The following is a 19288-nucleotide window of genomic DNA, read 5'->3' as shown; positions in this document are numbered from 1 at the left end:
GCTGGGGGACCTGGTATACCAAGTTTTCTTTAGCGCCAAAGGAATGCCAAACAGCATTTCCTCTGCACAGAAAATGGGCCTCCCTCTTTGTAGAGGTGGAGGTTTTGGGTGTATGTGCATTATTGAGGGAACATGGCCCTTTCCTGCTATACCAGTTGTCCCAAGGTTCTAACTGTTCTGAGTGGAGCAGGGAGGAGAAAAGGAAGAGGAAGTGACTGAACAGGTCCCCTCCTCTCTCAGTGAGCAGCATAGGGTCTGTGTGGAATCTTGCCAGGGCAAAACAGGAGTCCTCCAGGTGCTATTTCCTCAGAGGTCACCTTCCCAGCCTCCTTTGGAGCTGAACACAGGGCTATGCCGGTAAACAGTGCCATGACTCATAGGCCTGTGGTTCCAGGTGAGGAGTTGCTGGGTGCTGATCTTGCTGTTGGGTTGTTTGGCCTTAAGGGGGCTGGGGGAGGGAGAGAAGCTGTAGCCTTAGGCTACAGCCATAAGTAAGCTTTCTTTATCCACGCAAACCTGGTCTTTTTGAAAATAATCTTTAACATTTTACCAAATATAGCAGTAGTTTCCTATTCTCCTACTCCCATTCCCAGCCTCACTTACTGGTGTCTGCCATCTGCCATCAACCAAGGTCTGAAAATATTAAAAAAGAAAATTTTAGAAGTTGTTTAAACCGTGTGCATTCTGAGTAATATGGCGAGGCCTCTGTTGTCCCCTCATGCCCACCTCAGGGCCTAGTCCCTTGTCCTGGTTCTACAGTGTGTCTGCCACTCACTCAGTCAACAAGGAAGGTCTTTAACCTAATAATCCAGGAAGAGTTATGCTGAACTTGCTGAGATCTGTGCAGTCCCGCCCCTTTGCTCTACAGCACAGCACAGAAGCTGCAGCCCTGGGTGGCATAGGTGAAATGTGTGCACATGGAAGAACGTGGTACAGCAGGGTGCTTGGAATGTGTCCCTGCAGGCTGAGGGGACTGGTTAGTACTGCATGCCTCCCTCTTTTAAAATGTCAGCATGTATCTGATCACGTGGACTGTCATTTCAGGAAACTCCTATCACTTACAGTTGAGCCTCACATCCTCTTGCCTCAGCACACATCTGCGATCTGGAAGACTGTTTAGACTTTACATGCAACACTGTCAAAGGGGCCTTCACAGTGCTACTCAACTGCAATCCTGTCTTTGAGGTCTGCTCTTGAGTATATGTATGTAAATGACAGGTTTTTATTTAATTTTTCATGCTGTGTAGCTCTGACTCCTACTCTGACCCCTGGAAGGTATGGGCAGTAACAGAATCACAGTCTGTGGGCATCTGGCTTGCACTGAACACAGCACTGAGAGGGTCTGATCGGTGCTCATCTTAGAACCTGTATGTCTCAGGCCACTCTTGTGGGTTTTATATTAAAGCTACAACAACTTCCTCCAGCCAGCCTCGATTCCAGGAGCTTCTCAGTTTAGAAGCTTGCTGCAGTTTCCATGGCAGCCAGAGCTTCATTCTGACTCTAGTGGCCTGAGCCAGCAAATCTGCCAGCGCTAGAAACCTTTAGAAAAAAGGGAGGAGAAACCTGATTGCCAGGTAATTAAAAACAGATCCGTCCTCTTAAGCTCACAGTGCAGATACAGACCCAGGTAAGGAAGCCAACCCTGCAGAGAAACCTTTCTTTGGGGCTGTTTGTCTTATTTTTGCTGTGACTTTGCACTCAAGTGGGCTTTTGTTACGAGCCTTCTTCGACAGCTTAGTCCCCTTGACATTTGGGGTTTAGTAGAAAATGTAGAGGGAGTCTGTTTACAAAGTGTTTGTTTCCATCTCTAATCCCAGCACTCAGGGAGGTGAAAGCAGAAAGATGAAGAGTTCAAGGTCACCCTTAACTACTTAGAGAGTTTGAGGCCACCCGGACCCTTTAAGAACCTGCTTAAAAAAAAAAAAAAAAAACACAACAACAACAAAATAGATGTCCCCCTCTCTCTCTCCCTCGGGAGAGTGACACTAGAGAACCTAGTGTGGGGCCAGCTAGGCCTCACAATAAAACAGTGTAAAGACATTTTTCATTTGAAATCTCAATGTTTCCCCTCTAGTCCTTTTGTCTGAGACAGAATCTTACGTGTAGTTCAGGTTAGCCTGCAACTCATGGCTGTTTTCTTGCTTAGCGTCTCTAGTGCTGATGGCAGGCATAAGCCACTCTGCCCAGCTCTCTGCCCAGCTCTCTTTGTTGTTCTTAGTTGACAGTGTTATCTAGGCTGACCTCAGACTGTGGGCTCAAGTGATCCTCCTGCCTCAGTCTCCCATGTAGTTGATGTACACTGCTGTGTGCAGTGTGCCCTTCACATTGTGAAAAGTAGAGCAATCCATATTAAAGGTGTTTTCTGTCTGTGCATAGTGCCATATGCCTATGACGCCAGCGCTCAGGAGGTAGAGACAGGTACATCTCTGTGAGTTCAAGGCCTGCCTGGTTTGACTCAGATCCAGTGGCATTTCCTTTTAAGCTGGCACCTTGTTTGTGTCTAGTGTGGCAGGCAGCTCTGCCATCTAGGCTTGCCCAGGTGCTGGGTGGCCCACCTGAGAAAGGGCTTCTGAGCATTGAAGCAGTTGACAAAGACCTCAAACAGATAATGTGACCTGGGTTGGATCTTGTGTGGATAGCTTAAAGCAGATAGCTTGAGAGCCACAGGGGCTCTTTGAAGGGCCTTTGGAAGCCAGTCCAGGAGGGGAGAGGCAGAAGCAGGGAACAGAATAATGAACACAGTCTTCTCAAGGACCACTTGGGTTCTGACATTGAGAGTGGGTCTACAGTGTTGAGGAGAAAGTCTTCCACACATGTAGTAGCTTCTTGGATGGTTCAGGTATTAGAAGGGCAGAGGTGGTAATTCTTACAGGATTCTGAGTGAACTGAAAATCAGAGTACAGCAGAGCCTGAACTCTTGGTCCTTATTAATCGTATGGACACACCACATATCTTAAATGGGTAACTCCACTCAAGATTTTGGCCTCAATGTCTATTGGGGGGTTGTCTTGTTGGTACTAGCAACCTTCATGATCACCTTTCCTGTCTTTATGTGATTTAAAGGCCAGGAAGATCCATGAGAAATTAAAGTTTAAGAGGCCAGTAGTTCTTCCAGCCTAAGATTCCCTGTGTAGGGTTTCTTGGCAATTCTGTGTATATCTGTGTATCTGTTTACAGCTCTTGTGTGCTGTGTTAAGCTGTGGACTCTTGCAAACATGCACAACCATGTCATAGCTGAGTTGGTTCTCTGGCTTGCTGCTTGAGGTACAGGAAGGCCTATGGAAAGAGGCTAAGCTCCTTGCCTCCACCTGGCCCTTTAAGCTAATGCTTGCTCTTTACTCTGTCAGTTCATCCCAACCACCCTCCATGCAGGGACTAGTGCTGGTGGTCCAGCTGCAGGCTATTTTCCTACGATTCTCTTCTCAGATATCTGGGCCAGGCTGTGCTGTGCTCCATGCCCCAAAGGCCCTGGGAATTCCCAGTAGTCTCCTACTCTTGGCAATTCTGATGTTTTCCTTTGCAGATGGAAAAGTTGCTTCCAGAAATGTTGTGCCAGCCGTGTAAACACAGGCACCTGTGAGTTGCATTTGTGGTCTGCAAATGGGCTTAGAGGCCTTGCAGTATCCAGTTGTGACTTAGGGGCCAGTGGGTTTCCTTGTGTGGTGTGTTAGGGGACACCAGTCAATGTTGGCTGGAGCCTTCCAAGGCTCCTCTGGGTTTTGCCATTGGCGCTGAAACAGCTTCACTCTATCTAGGTCCTTGGGTCCTATGACAGTCATGTTCTTTGTCAGCTGCTAGAGTCTTGGCAGTACATCCTAGATATATGCCCACTAATTGATGATACAGAAATGCAGGGGCAGTAGTTCAGCTATTGACAAACAGGCTGAGAGACACTGAGGGATTCTATTGTGGGGGGGTTCTGGGTAACGGGCATCAGGCTAGAAGAAGAACCTGTATTAGTTGTACCTGAGGCATCCTGACTGGACGGGGTTGAGAGGGTCTGAATGGTGGCTCTCCCCATACTACTTCTGCAAGTCTATAACAATTGTGTGTCCTGTCACACACAATGGGCTGGGATTCCAGGTATGCACCACTCTTCCTGTCTATATTCACAGTTTATGTGGAGGGTGTGACAACTTTTTTAGATGGCCTAAAGAACTGTAGTGTGGCCTGGCGGTGGTGGCGTACGCCTTTAATCCCAGCACTTGGAAGGCAGAGGCAGGCAGATTTCTGAGTTGGAGGCCAATACAGAGTGAGTTCCAGGACAGCCAGGGCTACACAGAGAAACCCTGTCTCGAAAAACAAACAAAACAAAACAAAACGAACTGTAATGTGTTTGTCTTGAAGTTTACTTTCATTGCAGTATGCCAGTTTCTTAACAAAAATAAAAATTTAAATCATCTTGATGAGTCACTGGTATTGACACACTGGTTTCTGCTTCTTGTTTAGTGAGAAAGAATTGGGTCTTTGGGTTCTGTGATTATTTTCTTCTCCTCACTAAATGGTAGGCCCTGTACCTCAGACTGGCCTGAAACTTGTAGCATTTCTCCTGCTTCAGCTTCCCAAAAATTGGAATTACAAGCATTATCATCACTCCTGGCAAGAGGGAGAGATTTCAAAATTTCTAAGCATTCATTCCTGGGAATTGAGTGTAGGGTTCCTTGCATGTCTAGTGCACACTTTACCATTGGCCAGGTCTCAACCCTTTTTACTTACTTACTTTTACTGGTTTTTTTTTTTTTTTTGGTTTTTCGAGACACGGTTTTTCTGTGTAGCCCTGGCTGTCCTGGAACTCACTCTGTAGACCAGGCTGGCCTCGAACTCAGAAATCCGCCTGCCTCTGCCTCCCAAGTGCTGGTACTGTTCTTGTTTTAAGACGGGGCCTCATGTACCTGAAGCTGGCCTTGAACCCCTTATCCTTTTGCTCAGCCTCCCAAATGTTGTTACTTCTTGTTTTGAGGCAGGGTCCTGGTAAGTTGCCTGGGCTGGTGTCCCATTTATTCTGTAGTCTAAGCAAGCCTTGCACGTGCAGTCCTCCTGCCTCAGCCTGCCTCAGCCTGCCTCAGCCTGCCTCAGCCTACTGCGTAGGTGGAAAGACAGGCTCAGCTCTTTACTCTTCACGGTCTTATCTAGAAGGCCATAGAATCATGGTTGTTTCCTTTCTCAGGCTCATTTCCTGCCACTTAGCAATTTGCATTTAACAGTTCTCTGTGCCTTGATGTGCAACTCTGGCTAGCCCAGAACTCACCATGTAGACTGGGCTGGCCTCCAGTTTGTTGTAATCCTCTTGTTTCAGTCTACTGAGTACTGGGATTATATGCATGCGTGCCATATTTGACTTCCTCCACAGTTCGTTAATTCTCCTACTGGAAGACATCTTGATTGCTTCCAGATAACAACCAAAGTTATGTGTTACCATCTATCTGTAGGGTTCGTAGGGTCAAGAGCATGCAACATGTCACTTAGTTCTGGATTGCACGGTGATATGTTTAGTTCAAACTGGGTCCCATAGTGGTATATCTGCACCCTTTGCATTTCACCAGCAGTGACTGAGCAAGGCTGTACCACATCCTCACACGTCTCACTAATGCTTGATGTTTGGATTTGGACAATTCTAGCAGGTGTGTGTAGAGGCCTGGCACTTAGGTGACACATGAAGGGGAACACCTTTTTTATAACTTTGCATGCTTTCATATATCTGTGTATTCTTGACCTCTCTTTTAGGATTCTTGACCAATTTTTAGATTTGTTTTTAATTTTTTAAGATAGAGTCTCATGTAGCCCAGGCTGGCTTTGAACTCAGTACCCAGCGTAGGCTAATCCTAAACTACTCTCTGACTCTCCTTGGTTTTTTTTAGCCCACATGTTAGGGCTCCAGGCTTTTGCAGCCGTGCCTGGCCCTCAGCTGTCTCTAATCAGGCTGTTTTCTTAGCATGTGCTTTGGATAGCCATCTTTTGTCAGCTGTGTTCTTTGCAAATCTTACTCCTAGTCTGTGGCTTAGCCTCTCATTCTCTTAATACAGCATCAGCTCATTGTTTACGTGCTGTTCAGTAAAAAACAGGCTTGCTGTGTGCTGTATTTCATTTGTACCATAGGCACTTTAGACTGACTAGCTGGGTTCAATTGACCTTTTTAATTCTTGGTCTGTACATTGATATTCTTTGCTGTCTGCTGCCACTGGTCCAGTTTTGCTGGTTTGTGGTGTTTCTGATCATCTGGAGAGAGATGCTGGTGAGGACCAGGAGGCCGTGGACATCATGTCAGTGAACATCATTCAAGGCTATTTGTGCTTCCATTACTACCTAGTACTAACTGTGATCTCTGTCAGATTGCCCCAGCAACTTTCCGGATTAATGCTGACCGTGAAAGAGGCAGGTAGTTACTCCCTCTCCATACTTACTTTGAACTTTGAATTTTGATTCCTCACAGCAGGGAATCCATTTGGTAAGGTCCTTTCTCTATGTCCTTCAAAGATCCAGGCTTCCACCTGCTCTTGGGAGTAGCTGATAACAGTTCTTAGAAGGCTTTGCCACAGGGTGGATAGAATCACCATATTTTAAAAGATATTTTCAATTTAAGAGGCTCATTGAGTGACTGCACTTTGAAGTTGAAGAGCATCTCCTGCAGTTACGGTGTTCTGAGGGTGTGGTGCCTGTTTATACATGTGAATGTAGGTGCTGTGGCAAACTAGTCACCACTGAGCACTTGTCAGCTCAGTAGTTAGAACACACGGATTGCATTTGTGTGAGAATATGTACAGGCCATGGATGGGGCATCTGTAAGTATGCCCTACCAGCACTCTTGCACTGTGCCCAGGCTGAGTGCTTCATTGACTTTGACAGTAATGGGGAATGAACGTTATAGCCATTTCGACCCTTAAAACTTCCCAGCCATGGAGCTGGGGAAATGGCTCAAAAGTAAAGGACTTGCCAGGTTCAGGTCTTCAGCACCTACCAATTGCCAGGTGATTATGGTAGCCCATTTGTTATCTCAGCTCTTGGAAGGTAGAGACAGGGATCCCTGGCACAAGCTATGTAGCCAGACTAGACAAATTGGCAAGCTCTGGGCAGCCCTGGCTCAATATATACAGTGAAGAGAGATTGAGAAAAAACCCAAACCCAATGTCAATCACTGGCTTCCACATGTGTATGCAACACACATGTGTGTACACACAGACACACCTTCCATCATGTGTGCGTGCGCACACATGTACACACACGCCCACGCTGTGCGCACGTCCGCCTAAAAAAACACCCTAGAACTTTGAGCCAAGCTTGGGGTATGGATCAGAGCTGCTGTGCAGCCACTTTTCCGTAGCAGCTTGAAGGAAGTCACATGTTTTGGCATCAGTCACTCACATTAGAAACAGGACAATAGAGGAAGTTGTTAGTTGGAACAATTGTCGTTGCATTTGTCTGAGTACATCTGCAGACTGTAACAAAATTGTCACCAAGTGTGCAACTTGCTGGAGCAGGTTCCAAGGGAAGCATTCTTGCTGTACTGGGGGAAAGCTGTCCTACGGATCACTTAATAGAAGATGCCAGAAGCCATAGTTGCTCTTATGCTTGTTCCTTCCATGTTCTCAGGTGTGTAGAACTGCCTTGCTATGAGCAGATGCAGCTGGTCCTTCTGGTCTTGCCTCCTGCATGTCATCATACTTTATTTAGCCTGGGCATTTTACACTGCCTCTCTTAGAGGAAGCTTTTGCATGTGACCACATAGTGTTCACTCCTGTGATGGCATGGGACCAGCTCCTTCCAAGGAACAGCTGTCCTGCACTAGGAGATAACTCCTCAGACATTGCCTTATGGACAGTGAACCTGCTTTTATGATACTTGATTCTCTCCTGAAATAGGCTGGCCGAATGCTGGGTGCTGGGCCTCTGGTTAGGAGTCATAGGTCCACCTTGCTTGCTTCTTCAAGCTTTTTTTCCTTTGCTTTTTTGGGCCTTGATGGGGAATACCAGAGATGGGCATGAGGAGCCCACAAAGGAAGGATTTCCACCCTGCAAGGTCTTTGTGCCCAAGAAAGGCACAGCAAGGACCCAAGTCCCCAAAGAAGAGTTATGCTTGATTAAGTTCAGATCGACAGGATTAGCAAGAAATCCAGGACTGCCTTGTCTCTAGGGAAATGGATAAGCAAGCCAGCCAGGTATCTTTGGGATTCAGAAGTTCTGTCATTCAAGTCTGAGAATGATAAGCAGATTGTTAACTTGGCTAGTCTCTTCTTTTTGTCTATTCTCAGACAACAAGGTGAAATAAAAAAAAAGAAGTCAGTGGCCTCAGTTATATGGAAAGGGTCATAAAAAGTCTGAGGGGGAAGCAACATTATTAGCTTTCAAATGTTCACTGACCAAAGAAGAACAAATCTTGCCAACAGAGACATGGCAAGTGGAGTTGGGACTGAACTGGAGAAGTTTGTAGAACCCTCAAGGGCTTTCCTCAGAGAAGACTTGAAAGAAAACCGAAGATAAGACTATAGCAGACAGCAATTTTCTAAGACACAAGTGGAATCTAGGCCAGATTCCGAAAGGACTTCTCCAGCAGTGCTCATCACGCAGCTTTAAAAGTCCATATGCTTGTAATGTTCTTGGAAATGAACATGGAAGAGAAGCTTGGAAAGTGCTGGGAAACGTAGTGTCGACTGCCGCTCAGAAAGGGAAAGGGAAAGGGGCCGGCTGCCTTTCTGCTTAAAAGCAGTGTTGAGAAGCAGCCGAGCCAGTGTGAGCAGAGGCCTGGCACCCAGCCTTTGACAGTGGCTCTGGCAGAGATACTCTCTCTGCTTCCAGACACTGGCCTTAAATACTTCCCCTCCTTTCAGGGTGTGCCTGCCTGGGCCATGGCATGCCTCTTTTCTTCTTCCTCAGCTGTACCCTGTTGCTCCTCAGGTACCAATATGTGTCCATCAATCATCTGGGGTCCTTTTCTCTGTTGCGGCCTGAGCTGCCCCACGTTTGGTTAGGGGCCAAAAAGTTGAGAACCGCACTACCCCACGTTTGGGGGCCAAAATGTCTCGGACCGCTCTATCAGTGTCTGAACCCGCACTGCCAAAAGCCTTGGGGGCTAAGTTGTTAGAGTCCGCACTGCCCCAAGCTTCTTCAGTCCGAAGGTCGGAGTTCAGCAAGAGAGAGAGTGAGGACAACTCGGACTTGAAGAATGGAGACCAGACAGAGTGTGATTCAATCCCGTTTATTCTTCAGTCTCTCTTCTTCTTTCCAAGTCCCAAGTCTTGAGTTCCTAGTCTCTAGTTCCTAGTCCCTAGTGCTTCCAAGTTCCAAGTTACTTCTTCCAAGTGCTAAGTGCCTACTACCTAATAATAATCATTTCTTCTGTCTGCTTCTCTCCTTTTATTTTTATGTCTCACTTCTAAGCCACACCTTTAAGTCACGCCTCTAAGTCATGCCCTTAGGTCTTGTCTCTAAATCTGATCTCTAAGTCACGCCCTTAAGTCACACATCTTTAAGTCTCACACACCCAAGGGAAAATTCCTGGGTATCTAAAACAAGATGTTATCAGAGTGTGCTCAGCTGTTATAGGCTATTGTAATCAAGTCTCTTGTCAGGGTATATGGCTCAAGATGGCTACAAGGATGATAGCTGCCTTCTGTCGGCTCCCCACATTTCTCCTAAGTGTGACATCAAAATCTCCTTACTGTATAGGGCTCTTGGTCTAGTTGCTTTGAAGAAGAGAAGTTGAGCCTCGTGGTTGTGCCAGGTGGCACTCTGATGGGGAACAGATTGTCTTCCACAGTGCCCAGCTGTAAATCCATGTCGGTCCAGTCCCTGTGTTGGAAAAGAAATGCTGCTGTTCACCAGCTTGAGTCTGTTTTGTTCTAGCTATTAACATGATTTTAATTAAAATCCCAGTTTGAAAAGCTGCCCTGGCTCTTAGAGGGTTAGTTGCTTTGTGGTGGTGTGAGTGCCATGGATTGGCTGTGCTTGGGACTTAGCTTACAGACTGAGACATGTTCAGTAGACCTTGTACTTAATCACTGCTCCTTAAGGCCATCTGGAAGATGCTCATGGCATTTGCCTGTGTCAAATCTACTGTCTGTCCATTTGTACCACATACGCAGCAGGTATCCAGCCCAGCACACACTATCCACAAGGATCCCAGAGAGGCCAGACCTAGGATGAGGGGGCCAGTTGCCTTTCACCACACCAGATGTGGCTGTTCCAGAACTCTAGAGTGTGACAGTGGCCAGGACAGGCCCCAGGTGTCCTCCCTGCTACTACTCTTACTTAGGTGGTCCATCATCATTCATTGAGCCCCACTAGGTTTCTGATGTGTGGCCAGTTCCAGTGTGAGCAGCAGAAGGACCCGACTTAGGGAAGTGAGGATGCTAGTGCATCATGAGGATGCTGGCTGCTCAACAGCTGGCTTGGTGCGTCATCCCATCCAGCAGCATCGGTGTTGACAGGAGCAGAGCCCCTGGTACTAAATGGGGAGGAGTCTGGAAAGGTTGGTGTGGCTTGAACTGATTCAGAGAGGCAGGAAGCACGGTAGGGCTATATGGTGTGAACCCCGGGGAGAAGTAGCTACAATAGGCCTCCCTGATCCCAGAGCTGGACTGGACTGAGTCCCTTCAAAGATGGCAGCACTGTTCTAGGTAGATGGTGCAGCTCAGTGCTAGGCTTTTCTGAGGCTGCCTGGCCCCTGTGTGCTCATTTGCGCACCACACCAAGTCCTGTCATTGCACAAATTTTGAGTCTTGGAGTAGAGTCTCCAGAGTCCATCCGTCTCCCTCCCACCATCCCTGTTTGTCTGTTTCTTTTTGCACTCACCTGGTACTTGTGCCACCATGCATTGCTCTGACCAGGTAAAATGAAGGTGTGTGTAGTCAGTTCCACAGACCTGCTGCTAGCTGTGACCAAAAGCTGCACACTACTGTGCAGTGGTTTGCTGGACAATAGCTGTTCTTACTTGGCCTTCTCTTTCTAGTAAGCTGTTACAGATCCCCAGTCTTAGAAGTGTAGTGTTGCTGTGGAGACTGAGCTTTACTTGAAGGCATCACATCTTCAGAGCCAGCAAATGGCTGGATGGCATGTGGTTTCTAGCTTCGTCTTGTGCAGCCTGGGATAACACATCAACAGTGGTGATAGGGTCAGGTGGAATGGGAATTGGAAGCCCAGAAGCTATTTGGATGGAGCAACAAGAGAACCTGCTCTATAGATGTCCAAGACCTGCTGACCTGTCTATCTCCAGGGCATTTGTCAGCACCCATAATCTCAAAAAAGCCTAGTGAGATCTAGTCTGCAGTACTGGCTCTGCTGGGCCGGTGACAAGTTTTGCATTCTAAATGGGTTGTTAAAAACAAAACAAACAAAAGCCCAGCTAGCATTGAGGGTATAGTGTACACCTAGCACACTTTAAACACCCCTACCCCCACCTCTGCACTTGGGACAGACTCAGGCAGATCTCCGAGTTCAAGCCCAGCCTGGTTTATAAAGAGAGAGTTCCAGGATAGCCAGGACTATGCAGAGAAACTCTGTTTTGAGAAACAAAAACAAAAACCCCAAACAACAACAACAAAAACTAAATAGAATATACAATAAGAGTTGGGTTGGAGTTGATTCAGATTTCTCATACTATGAGTAGAAATCAGAGGACAGCTTCTCCTACCTACATTATGGGTCCCAAGGATATCAGGTTGTCCTCTCTGAGCCAACTAGCTGGCCTAGGCTCAGACATCTTATAGAAACCCTTAGATAATCATTACTCAGCCTTGGGGCTGATGTCTGGGTGCTGCAGACAGCTACAGAGTGCTACTGGGAGTGTCTCTGGCCAATAGATACCCTGTGACATTGTGAATGGAATGGGCTGCCTAGAATGATTTGCACATCTGCGTATTGGGGGTTAATTTTTGTCTTATTTTACGTTTTTGTTTTGTTGAGGCAAGGCCTTATGTAGTCCAAGCTTGCTATGTAACCAAGGGCAACCTTGAATTCTGGTCTTCCTGCCTCAACCCTGCAAAGAGCTCATACTACAAGCATGCACCACCACCCTTGGTTTCAGAGTTACTGCCTCATTTTACTGTTGCTGCAGTGACTCTGGAGCCAAGTCTTAGCACTGCAGTTCAAGTATACAGTTTCTGAGGATTGAGCAGCAGTGGGTCAAAGGCCACTGGGCAGAGCTGAAGGGTTTGGTGTTTGTAGTTATATATTTAGGACTGCTTGCACAATAATCACTGTTGTCCCGTCCAACACCAGCTGATCCGTTTCTGCTTCACAAACTTCATGGACACATGTCCTGAAAATGTCCCTGTCAGGAAGGGCCCTGGTAGGTTGGCATGAATAAAACTATGATGGTTTCTCTTGACAGTGACAAGACAAAGGTTGAGGCCAAGAGTAGCAAAGCTGGGGTCAGGATCAGTTTCCATTGCTTTTAAGCATGTGTTGGAAGTGGCTCCTGATAAAATTTTGGAAGTGTTAAAGTGGGTAAATAGTTTTTGGTTGTTTTATGTTTAAACATGTGTATTGAGTATTCATGTAGGTTATGTATATATGAATGAGTGCCAGTATCCTCAGAGGTAAGAAGTGTCGAATCCTCTGAAGTTACAGGAAGTTGTAATCTGCCCGACATAGTTGCTGGAAACTGAACTTGGGTCCTCTGGCAGGAAGGCCTCTTAACTGCTAAGCAGTCTCTCCATCTCTCCAGTCCCTTGACTGAGGTTTATATGGTGGAGGGGATAGGACTGAGTGTAAGATTTCATTCAGATGCAGGCTACAGAGTGGAATTGCAGTAAAACTGGGGACAGAGAATTGTGTGTGCCTGAGACTGCTGAGTCTCTGATTCTGAGGGTGAGGTGGGAGTGGGTCTGAGGGGTGGGTTATAATTACGGCCAAAGAACAAAGTGAGTGGGAGTGGGTGGGAAGAGCTGAACTTGGTGCTCTGGGAAGCCTCCTTCCCATGTGGGCTGTCCTGAACCTGCGCAGACGGGCTCCTGAGAGAAGGACTAAGTGGTGCTCACCCCAAGCTTTCTGTCTATCCTAGGAAGGGAGGAGGGGCTAGCTAGGACTCACCTTTACTAATAAGATAGTACTAAAAATACTTTATCCATGTTTAGTAAGCTATCAGCCTACAGACCCAACTTCATAGCCAATGGGAATACTGTCCTGCATGTCTCAGCCCCCCCCCCCCCCCTTTTTTTTTGTAGTCCTTCAAATGGAACCTAGCATCTGGAGGTCCACCTCTCAAAGAGGTTGAGGTGGTGTATGTGTGCATGCCCGTACTGGTTTAAGTCAAGGTCTTACTGAGTAGTTCAGGCAGACCTGGAACTCAAGATTCTCCTGCCTTTGCCTCCCTGGTGCTGGCCTAACATCTGTGTGCCACCATATTGATGTCTGAATCCTTTCCAAGAGCACATGCCCAGTTATCACTAAGAATTACCATTGTGTATCTAAGTAGAGATAAGCTGGTCACAGAAACTGGAATTGAATAGACTTGAAGACTGGGCTCTTGTGTTCCAGAGCCCCTGGTAATACAGCTTAGGCAGAGTATCTCTAAACTGCTAGAAGGTAACAGTTTGGAATGTGCATACAGGATTCTTTTAACTTTCATTTGATTATCAGTGTTTTCCAATCTAGACAGGTCAAGGACTACTTCCCAAGCTGCTGCTGAAGACCCATGCTGAGACCCAGCCTCAGCATAGAGTTTTGAACTTGCCTGTTAGTCAGTGGGGCTGGTATCCCTGCTCTGTCTAGCTTGCCTCTTCCACTTCTTAAAATTATTTGTGTACATTGATGTTTTGCTTGCATGTATGTCTATGTGAAGATGCCAGATCCCCTGGAAGTTACAGATACTTGTTAATTACCATGTTGTAGGTGCTAGGAATTGAACCTGGGTCCACTGGAAGAGCAGCCAGTTCTCTTAACCACTGAGCCATCTCTCCAGCCCTCCTCTTTACCTTTTATTGCACATTTGCAGGCAGTGTCCCATGAATACTTTTGTGGGTCTGTCAGTTGCTCTCCCAGCTTTCCTTTCTTCCTTTGTTCTCTCTTTTCTTGATATTGGTGGGCCAAGGATACCATTGGTGCCTCTGTCAACAGGAATACCTGACTGGCACAGAGGTGTCACTGTATAGTGTTAGCTAGAGAATGAGCGTTATTTTTCCTGTCCACTTCTCTTCTGGTTACACTTTGTAAAGCTACACCAGGTATAATTTTCATGAGCTTGCTTTGAGTGTTGTTGATGAGCAGGCTCCCAGGGGTCAAATGGCAGGTGTGGTGGGCAGAGAGACCACCACTGACTGCAGCTTGTCTTTGCTCTCTTGCAGATCCTCTAGCCGCTCGATGGGGAGTCACAGAAGACCGCCTGTGTGTGTCAGATTCCCACCTCTCTGTAGCAAGAGAAGTAACTACAGCGCCTTCACAGTCATGATGATGAAACTGGTATTAACTGAGTGGCCCTTATGGATTTTTAACTCTAACTCACAGTGAGCCAGCAAGCCATATGTTTACAATTCAACCAAAAACCCTTCGTGTTGCTGCACTTCTCATGTGAGAAGTCGAGACGCCTGTTGGTACAGAGTGGAATACAAGAGTTATTTGCCGTGGAATGCACCTGCAGCAGAGCGAGAAGACGTCTTAATTTATCATTGGAGAGAGATGATAGTATTATTTATATAGGTAGAATAAATATATATACATATATATTTTGGTGGTAATGAAAATGGCTCCGCAGAATGCCGACTCAGAATCTATGCAAGTACAAGAGCTGCCTGTGCCCCTGCCAGACCCTCAGAAACCCAGAGACCCCGAGGCGGAGACCCAGGAGGAGACCACAAGCGAGGGGTCCATAGACAGAATCCCCACACGCCTATGGGTCATGCATGGGGCAGTGATGTTTGGCAGGGAATTTTGTTACGCCATGGAGACAGCACTGGTTACACCTATACTGTTACAGATAGGTAAGTCAGCGCGCAGACCTGGCAACTGCTGAGCGTGCAGCCTTAGCCACAGGTGGTGGGACTCAATGCCCTAGGGATACTGTTATGGGCCCTTGTCCTCAGTACCTTGACCTCTGTGACAGTTTTTTCCTGTTAACCTGGTTCAGGGGCTTGTTCCTTTGGTTTGGACACTGTATTGCAGGTCCTAGTGGCAGGGCACTTGGGAAAACCTGGGTCTGGCCATGTAGGCTGTACTGGCTGTGGAGGCCACTGGCTGTACCCCAACTTGAGTTTCTCACCTATAGCATGAGGCTGAATGTAATTCCACCCCAAAGGTTCTGCAGCCTCCCAGGTTGCCACTAGAGTGGGTTTGTTACCAAAGTTTGTCAGAATCTTTAGTTTTCTCTGTAGGCACAGGAAGTTTTAAAAACTTAATTCTTCAGCTCTGAAGCTTCTAAGTGAACTAGACAAAAGGCCAAGAGATCTAGAAACATCAGTTTTGTTCTACATGTTCATGAAATCAGTATTAATATTGTAAAAATCTGTCTACTTTGGTTGTTTTTGCAGTATTTCTTGCCAGAAATGACTGCATCCTTCCTTGCATGATGAGAGCTAGCTGACTCTGATGTGTTGACGTCAGTCAGCTCAGCATGTGGACTGCCCATCCCGTGAAATCATTCCCACTTCTTCCATCACATTGGGATGTGGCTTTGGCCTCAGCACACAGGTTTCTGTCAGGAGCAGGCTTCCTGACACTGGCTCATTACCTCACACACTGCTCTGTGGCCTGAGTTAGGAAAGCAACTAGCATGGGTCTCATTCTGGGGTTCCCACTATGAATTCTGGCAAACTTTTGTTTGGGAATCAGACCTTAATCTTTGCCTTGAGCTTCTAAAACCAGTTCTCAGAAGGCCTGGAAGGTGGCCAGAGGACTTATGGCACAGGACTCTCCTGGAGGGTAAGCAGGTACAGAGCTTGACCATGAGCAGTTCTCTTGTTCTGTGTGTCATTGTGCCTCTTCTCATCCCTTGTGGGACCTGTCATGTGAAGGCACTGGGACAGGCAGGACACCACATCTGTTCTTGGGTGCTTCAGCTCAAGAGAGGCAGGGATGAATAACCTGAAGCACCACCACCACACCCCCAGTCATTTTGGAGGTGCCCCAAGGGAAAGAAACAGACCATCTTGAGGATTGAAGATACTGGCTTATGGGAAAAGGGTACTAGACAGCAGGGCCAGAGGAGAGGGGTCCTGCTATGGTCACAAAGACAACTTACCTAGTGAGAGAAGAGCGGGGAAAGAGGCATCAGCCTTACTTAGTATTTGTTTTGTCCTCTTTTTTGCCTTTTGAGAACTGGCTTCCATTCAGGTCTTGTAGCAAATCTGGAGCCAGAATGGCCCTCCATGTTGGCCTACCTCTTATGTTATGGCAACAGTGATGTGATTGACAGCCCCAACCTTCTGAGACCCAGGGTCCACAGCTGCCTGGAGCCCTCATACTTCATGGGCTATGTTGCTTCCACGTGACCTCTGGCACTTTTTATTGTTTGGTTTTAAATATTATTACATGAGGTTGTGTGATTTTTAGTTGAGGATAATAAACAGTTTATCATGTACACCTCCCAAGTAGCAGGGATTATAGGCTGAACCACTAGTCCCTCAGTGACCCCATCTTACTAGAGTTTTAGAGATATCCATATGACAGTGAGGTCTCCAACCAAGAGCCAGCAAGGCCCAGGATTTTAAGAGTTAAGAGCTTGTGAGAAACCAGTCCTGCCAGTACTTGGTGAGAAGCTTGGTGACAGACCTTTTCCCATCTGAGCTTTGCCATGAGCACAGCCTCTGTCAAGATCTGCAATGCAGCTTGAGCCAACATCCTGAGCTGAGCATCAGGTTCCTGACCCATAGAAACTCTGAGATGACAAATGTTATAAGCCGCTCCATCTTGTGTGCCTTATCACACAGCAGGGAAGCTGATATGTGGGCTCTTGGTCTTATGTTCGAGCTTCACTGTTTCTAAACCCTTTATGACTTAGAACATAGTATTTTCCTGTTACCCGCGTATATCTTTTCTTTCCCCCTATTTTTTCTTTTTCTCCTCCTCCCCCTGACCCCCTCCCTTTTTTTTTTGGAGTCAGGATTTCTCTGTACAGCCCCGGCTGTCCTAGAACTCACTTGTAGACCAGGCTGGCTTCAAACTCAGAGATCCACCTGCTTCTGCCTCCCCAGTACTGGGATTGAAGCCATATGCCACCACTGCCCTGCTGTATATTCATCTTTCTAAAAGGTGTCAAACTACTTTAAAATTTTAATTACATTGATTGAAGGTTGTGGGTCTGCATTTGCTGAGAGGACAACTTTCAGAAATCCGTTCTCTCCCACTGTGTGTGGGTCCTTGGAATCCAGCTCAGGTCATCATGTTTGTCAACAATTGCCTTTACCTGTAGAGCCATCCTACTGGCCCTCGGAGTTATTTCAAAGGGAAAGGTGTTTTATTGACAAATATCTCTTGATAAAATCTGTCTATGGTTTGTGGTGGGAAGTCTGCCCTTTCTTTTTCAAATGTTCAATTTCTCATAGAAAACTCCCTGTCTGGAGGGCAGCAAGCAGAAGCTAGTGAGCAGAGTACTAGCTCAGATTCTAGCCTCTGAAGTCAGTGGGCCTGAGGGCCTCAGCCAATCAAACGAGGATTTGCAGGGTTGCCCTTTGGCAGTTCCTAAAGGCAGTGTCCTTGTGTTGTCGGTGAGTATACACACCCCTCTCAGGAAGTGTCTTTGTTGTTAAAATGTTGCTGGTAACGCTCAGTGGCCTCCATGTTGGGTGCAGAAAGGCAGTTAAATGTCCATGGAGAGGAAGTTGCTTCTGCTTGCTGCTTACCAACTTTCTGGCTGTCACCAGCCATGTGGCAGGATGCCTCCCTAGTCCCTCTGACGTACCAACAACTTCCACAGCCTGTGTTCCCTGTGACTTTTATTACGGTACAGCTTCTTACATTGTTTGATGACACATGGCTGACTGGGACTAATGGAGAGGCCAGTGTCCTTTAAGGGGTTACCTCAGTATCCTCTGCCCTTGATGATAATAATAATGTCTGGTCATCCTGAGCCTGACCACACCAGGGTTTTTTCCCATAGTAGCCCCCACTAAAGGGTAGGAATGGAGAAGACTCCAGAAGCTTGGGCTGAACAGAAAGAGGTGTGGCCAACCAGCCCTTTTTCCTCCTGTGGTAAATCACAGTGTTTTTCTTTATGATAGCAGCTCACGGCTCCTTCTGGGTTCTATGTCATTTCCATTATGTGCTCAAATGGCAGACGTGTTTTTGTGCCTGTGTGGTGGTGGTATTGCAAGGCACCATGTCCCACAGCCAAAGCTGACTCCTTGGAAAGCCTTGGCTCTCTTCTATCCAGTGCTGGCAGGTTTGTTTCTATACCAGCATTTCTTTGGAAAACAGTCACTGAGTCACACCCATATCTAGAGTGCTTACACAGTCTGGCACATGTGAGACCTGAGTGACTGCCCCTCCTTTACCTGGGCTCACACAGAGACCTGGGCACCTTTGCTTTGCGTAGCTGCCAGGGAAGTAAAACCCTACGCAAGAATGTCTGGGTAAGGACAGGGCTGTTAAAACTGAGCTTCCGGACTCCAGGGTTTTTTTCCTCAGGATCAGCATCACCATGTTACTCAGCTTGAGATGTGATAGGCCAGGAGGTTTCTTTTTCTCACAAGATCCCAGCCTGTGTCCTCAGTTTCCCACCATGCAGGAGTGTTCAGAGTACTTCATTCTTACTGCTGATACTTAGAACCTTTTATTTAGAGACAGGCTCTCCCTCTGTACACCAGCATGGCCTACAACTCCGAATCCTCCCCAGCAGACCCCCCAAGTGTTGGGATTACAGCTCTGTAACACCACACCTACTTCTTAGTGCAGTTTGTATGTATGCAGAGTTAGGGGTTGAGCCCAGGGCCTGCCACATAGTTGGCACATGCTCTGCCACCAGGTCACACCTTTGGCTCAATTTTAACTTTTTACTTTTGTTTTGTTGAGATAGGGTCTCTCTCTTTGTTCCCCTGGCTGTTCTCAAACTTGCTATATAGACCAGGCTGGCTTCAAACTCAGAGATCTGCCTGCCTCTGCCTCCTAGATACTGGGATTAAAGGTACTCACCACCAAACCTGGCTAGATGTTTGTTTGTTTGTCTTGCTTTCCTGTTTGTTTCAAGACACACTTTCAGTCTCCCAGGCTGCCCTTGAACTCCCTCTATAACCCAGACAAGTCTTGAATTCGTGGCCTTTCTGCTTCTGACTCCAAGTAACTGGAATTACAGGCCTGGCTACCACTTCTGTTGCACCTCAGCTCTTTTCTTGTACCTGGTGAGATCTTTTACCCAGCTTGAACTTCCT

At 46.9% G+C, this 19288-nt stretch overlaps 1 protein-coding gene across 2 annotated transcripts in view; it reads left to right on the top strand.

The window, feature by feature from the left end:
* Slc45a4 (solute carrier family 45 member 4) overlaps positions 1-19288 on the top strand; it is a 72165-nt gene that overhangs the window by 27248 nt on the left and 25629 nt on the right. For both annotated transcript variants that reach the window (XM_034516634.2, XM_076911477.1), the window contains exon 2: positions 14276-14908. In XM_034516634.2, coding sequence (XP_034372525.1) covers positions 14665-14908 — 244 coding nt within the window. In that variant the 5' untranslated portion in view covers positions 14276-14664. The remainder of the gene's footprint in view (positions 1-14275; positions 14909-19288) is intronic.

The sequence above is a fragment of the Arvicanthis niloticus genome, chromosome 13 (genome assembly GCF_011762505.2).
Source record: "Arvicanthis niloticus isolate mArvNil1 chromosome 13, mArvNil1.pat.X, whole genome shotgun sequence".
NCBI classification, from domain to species: Eukaryota; Metazoa; Chordata; class Mammalia; order Rodentia; family Muridae; genus Arvicanthis; species Arvicanthis niloticus.
This window is presented reverse-complemented; position numbering and strand designations above follow the sequence as displayed.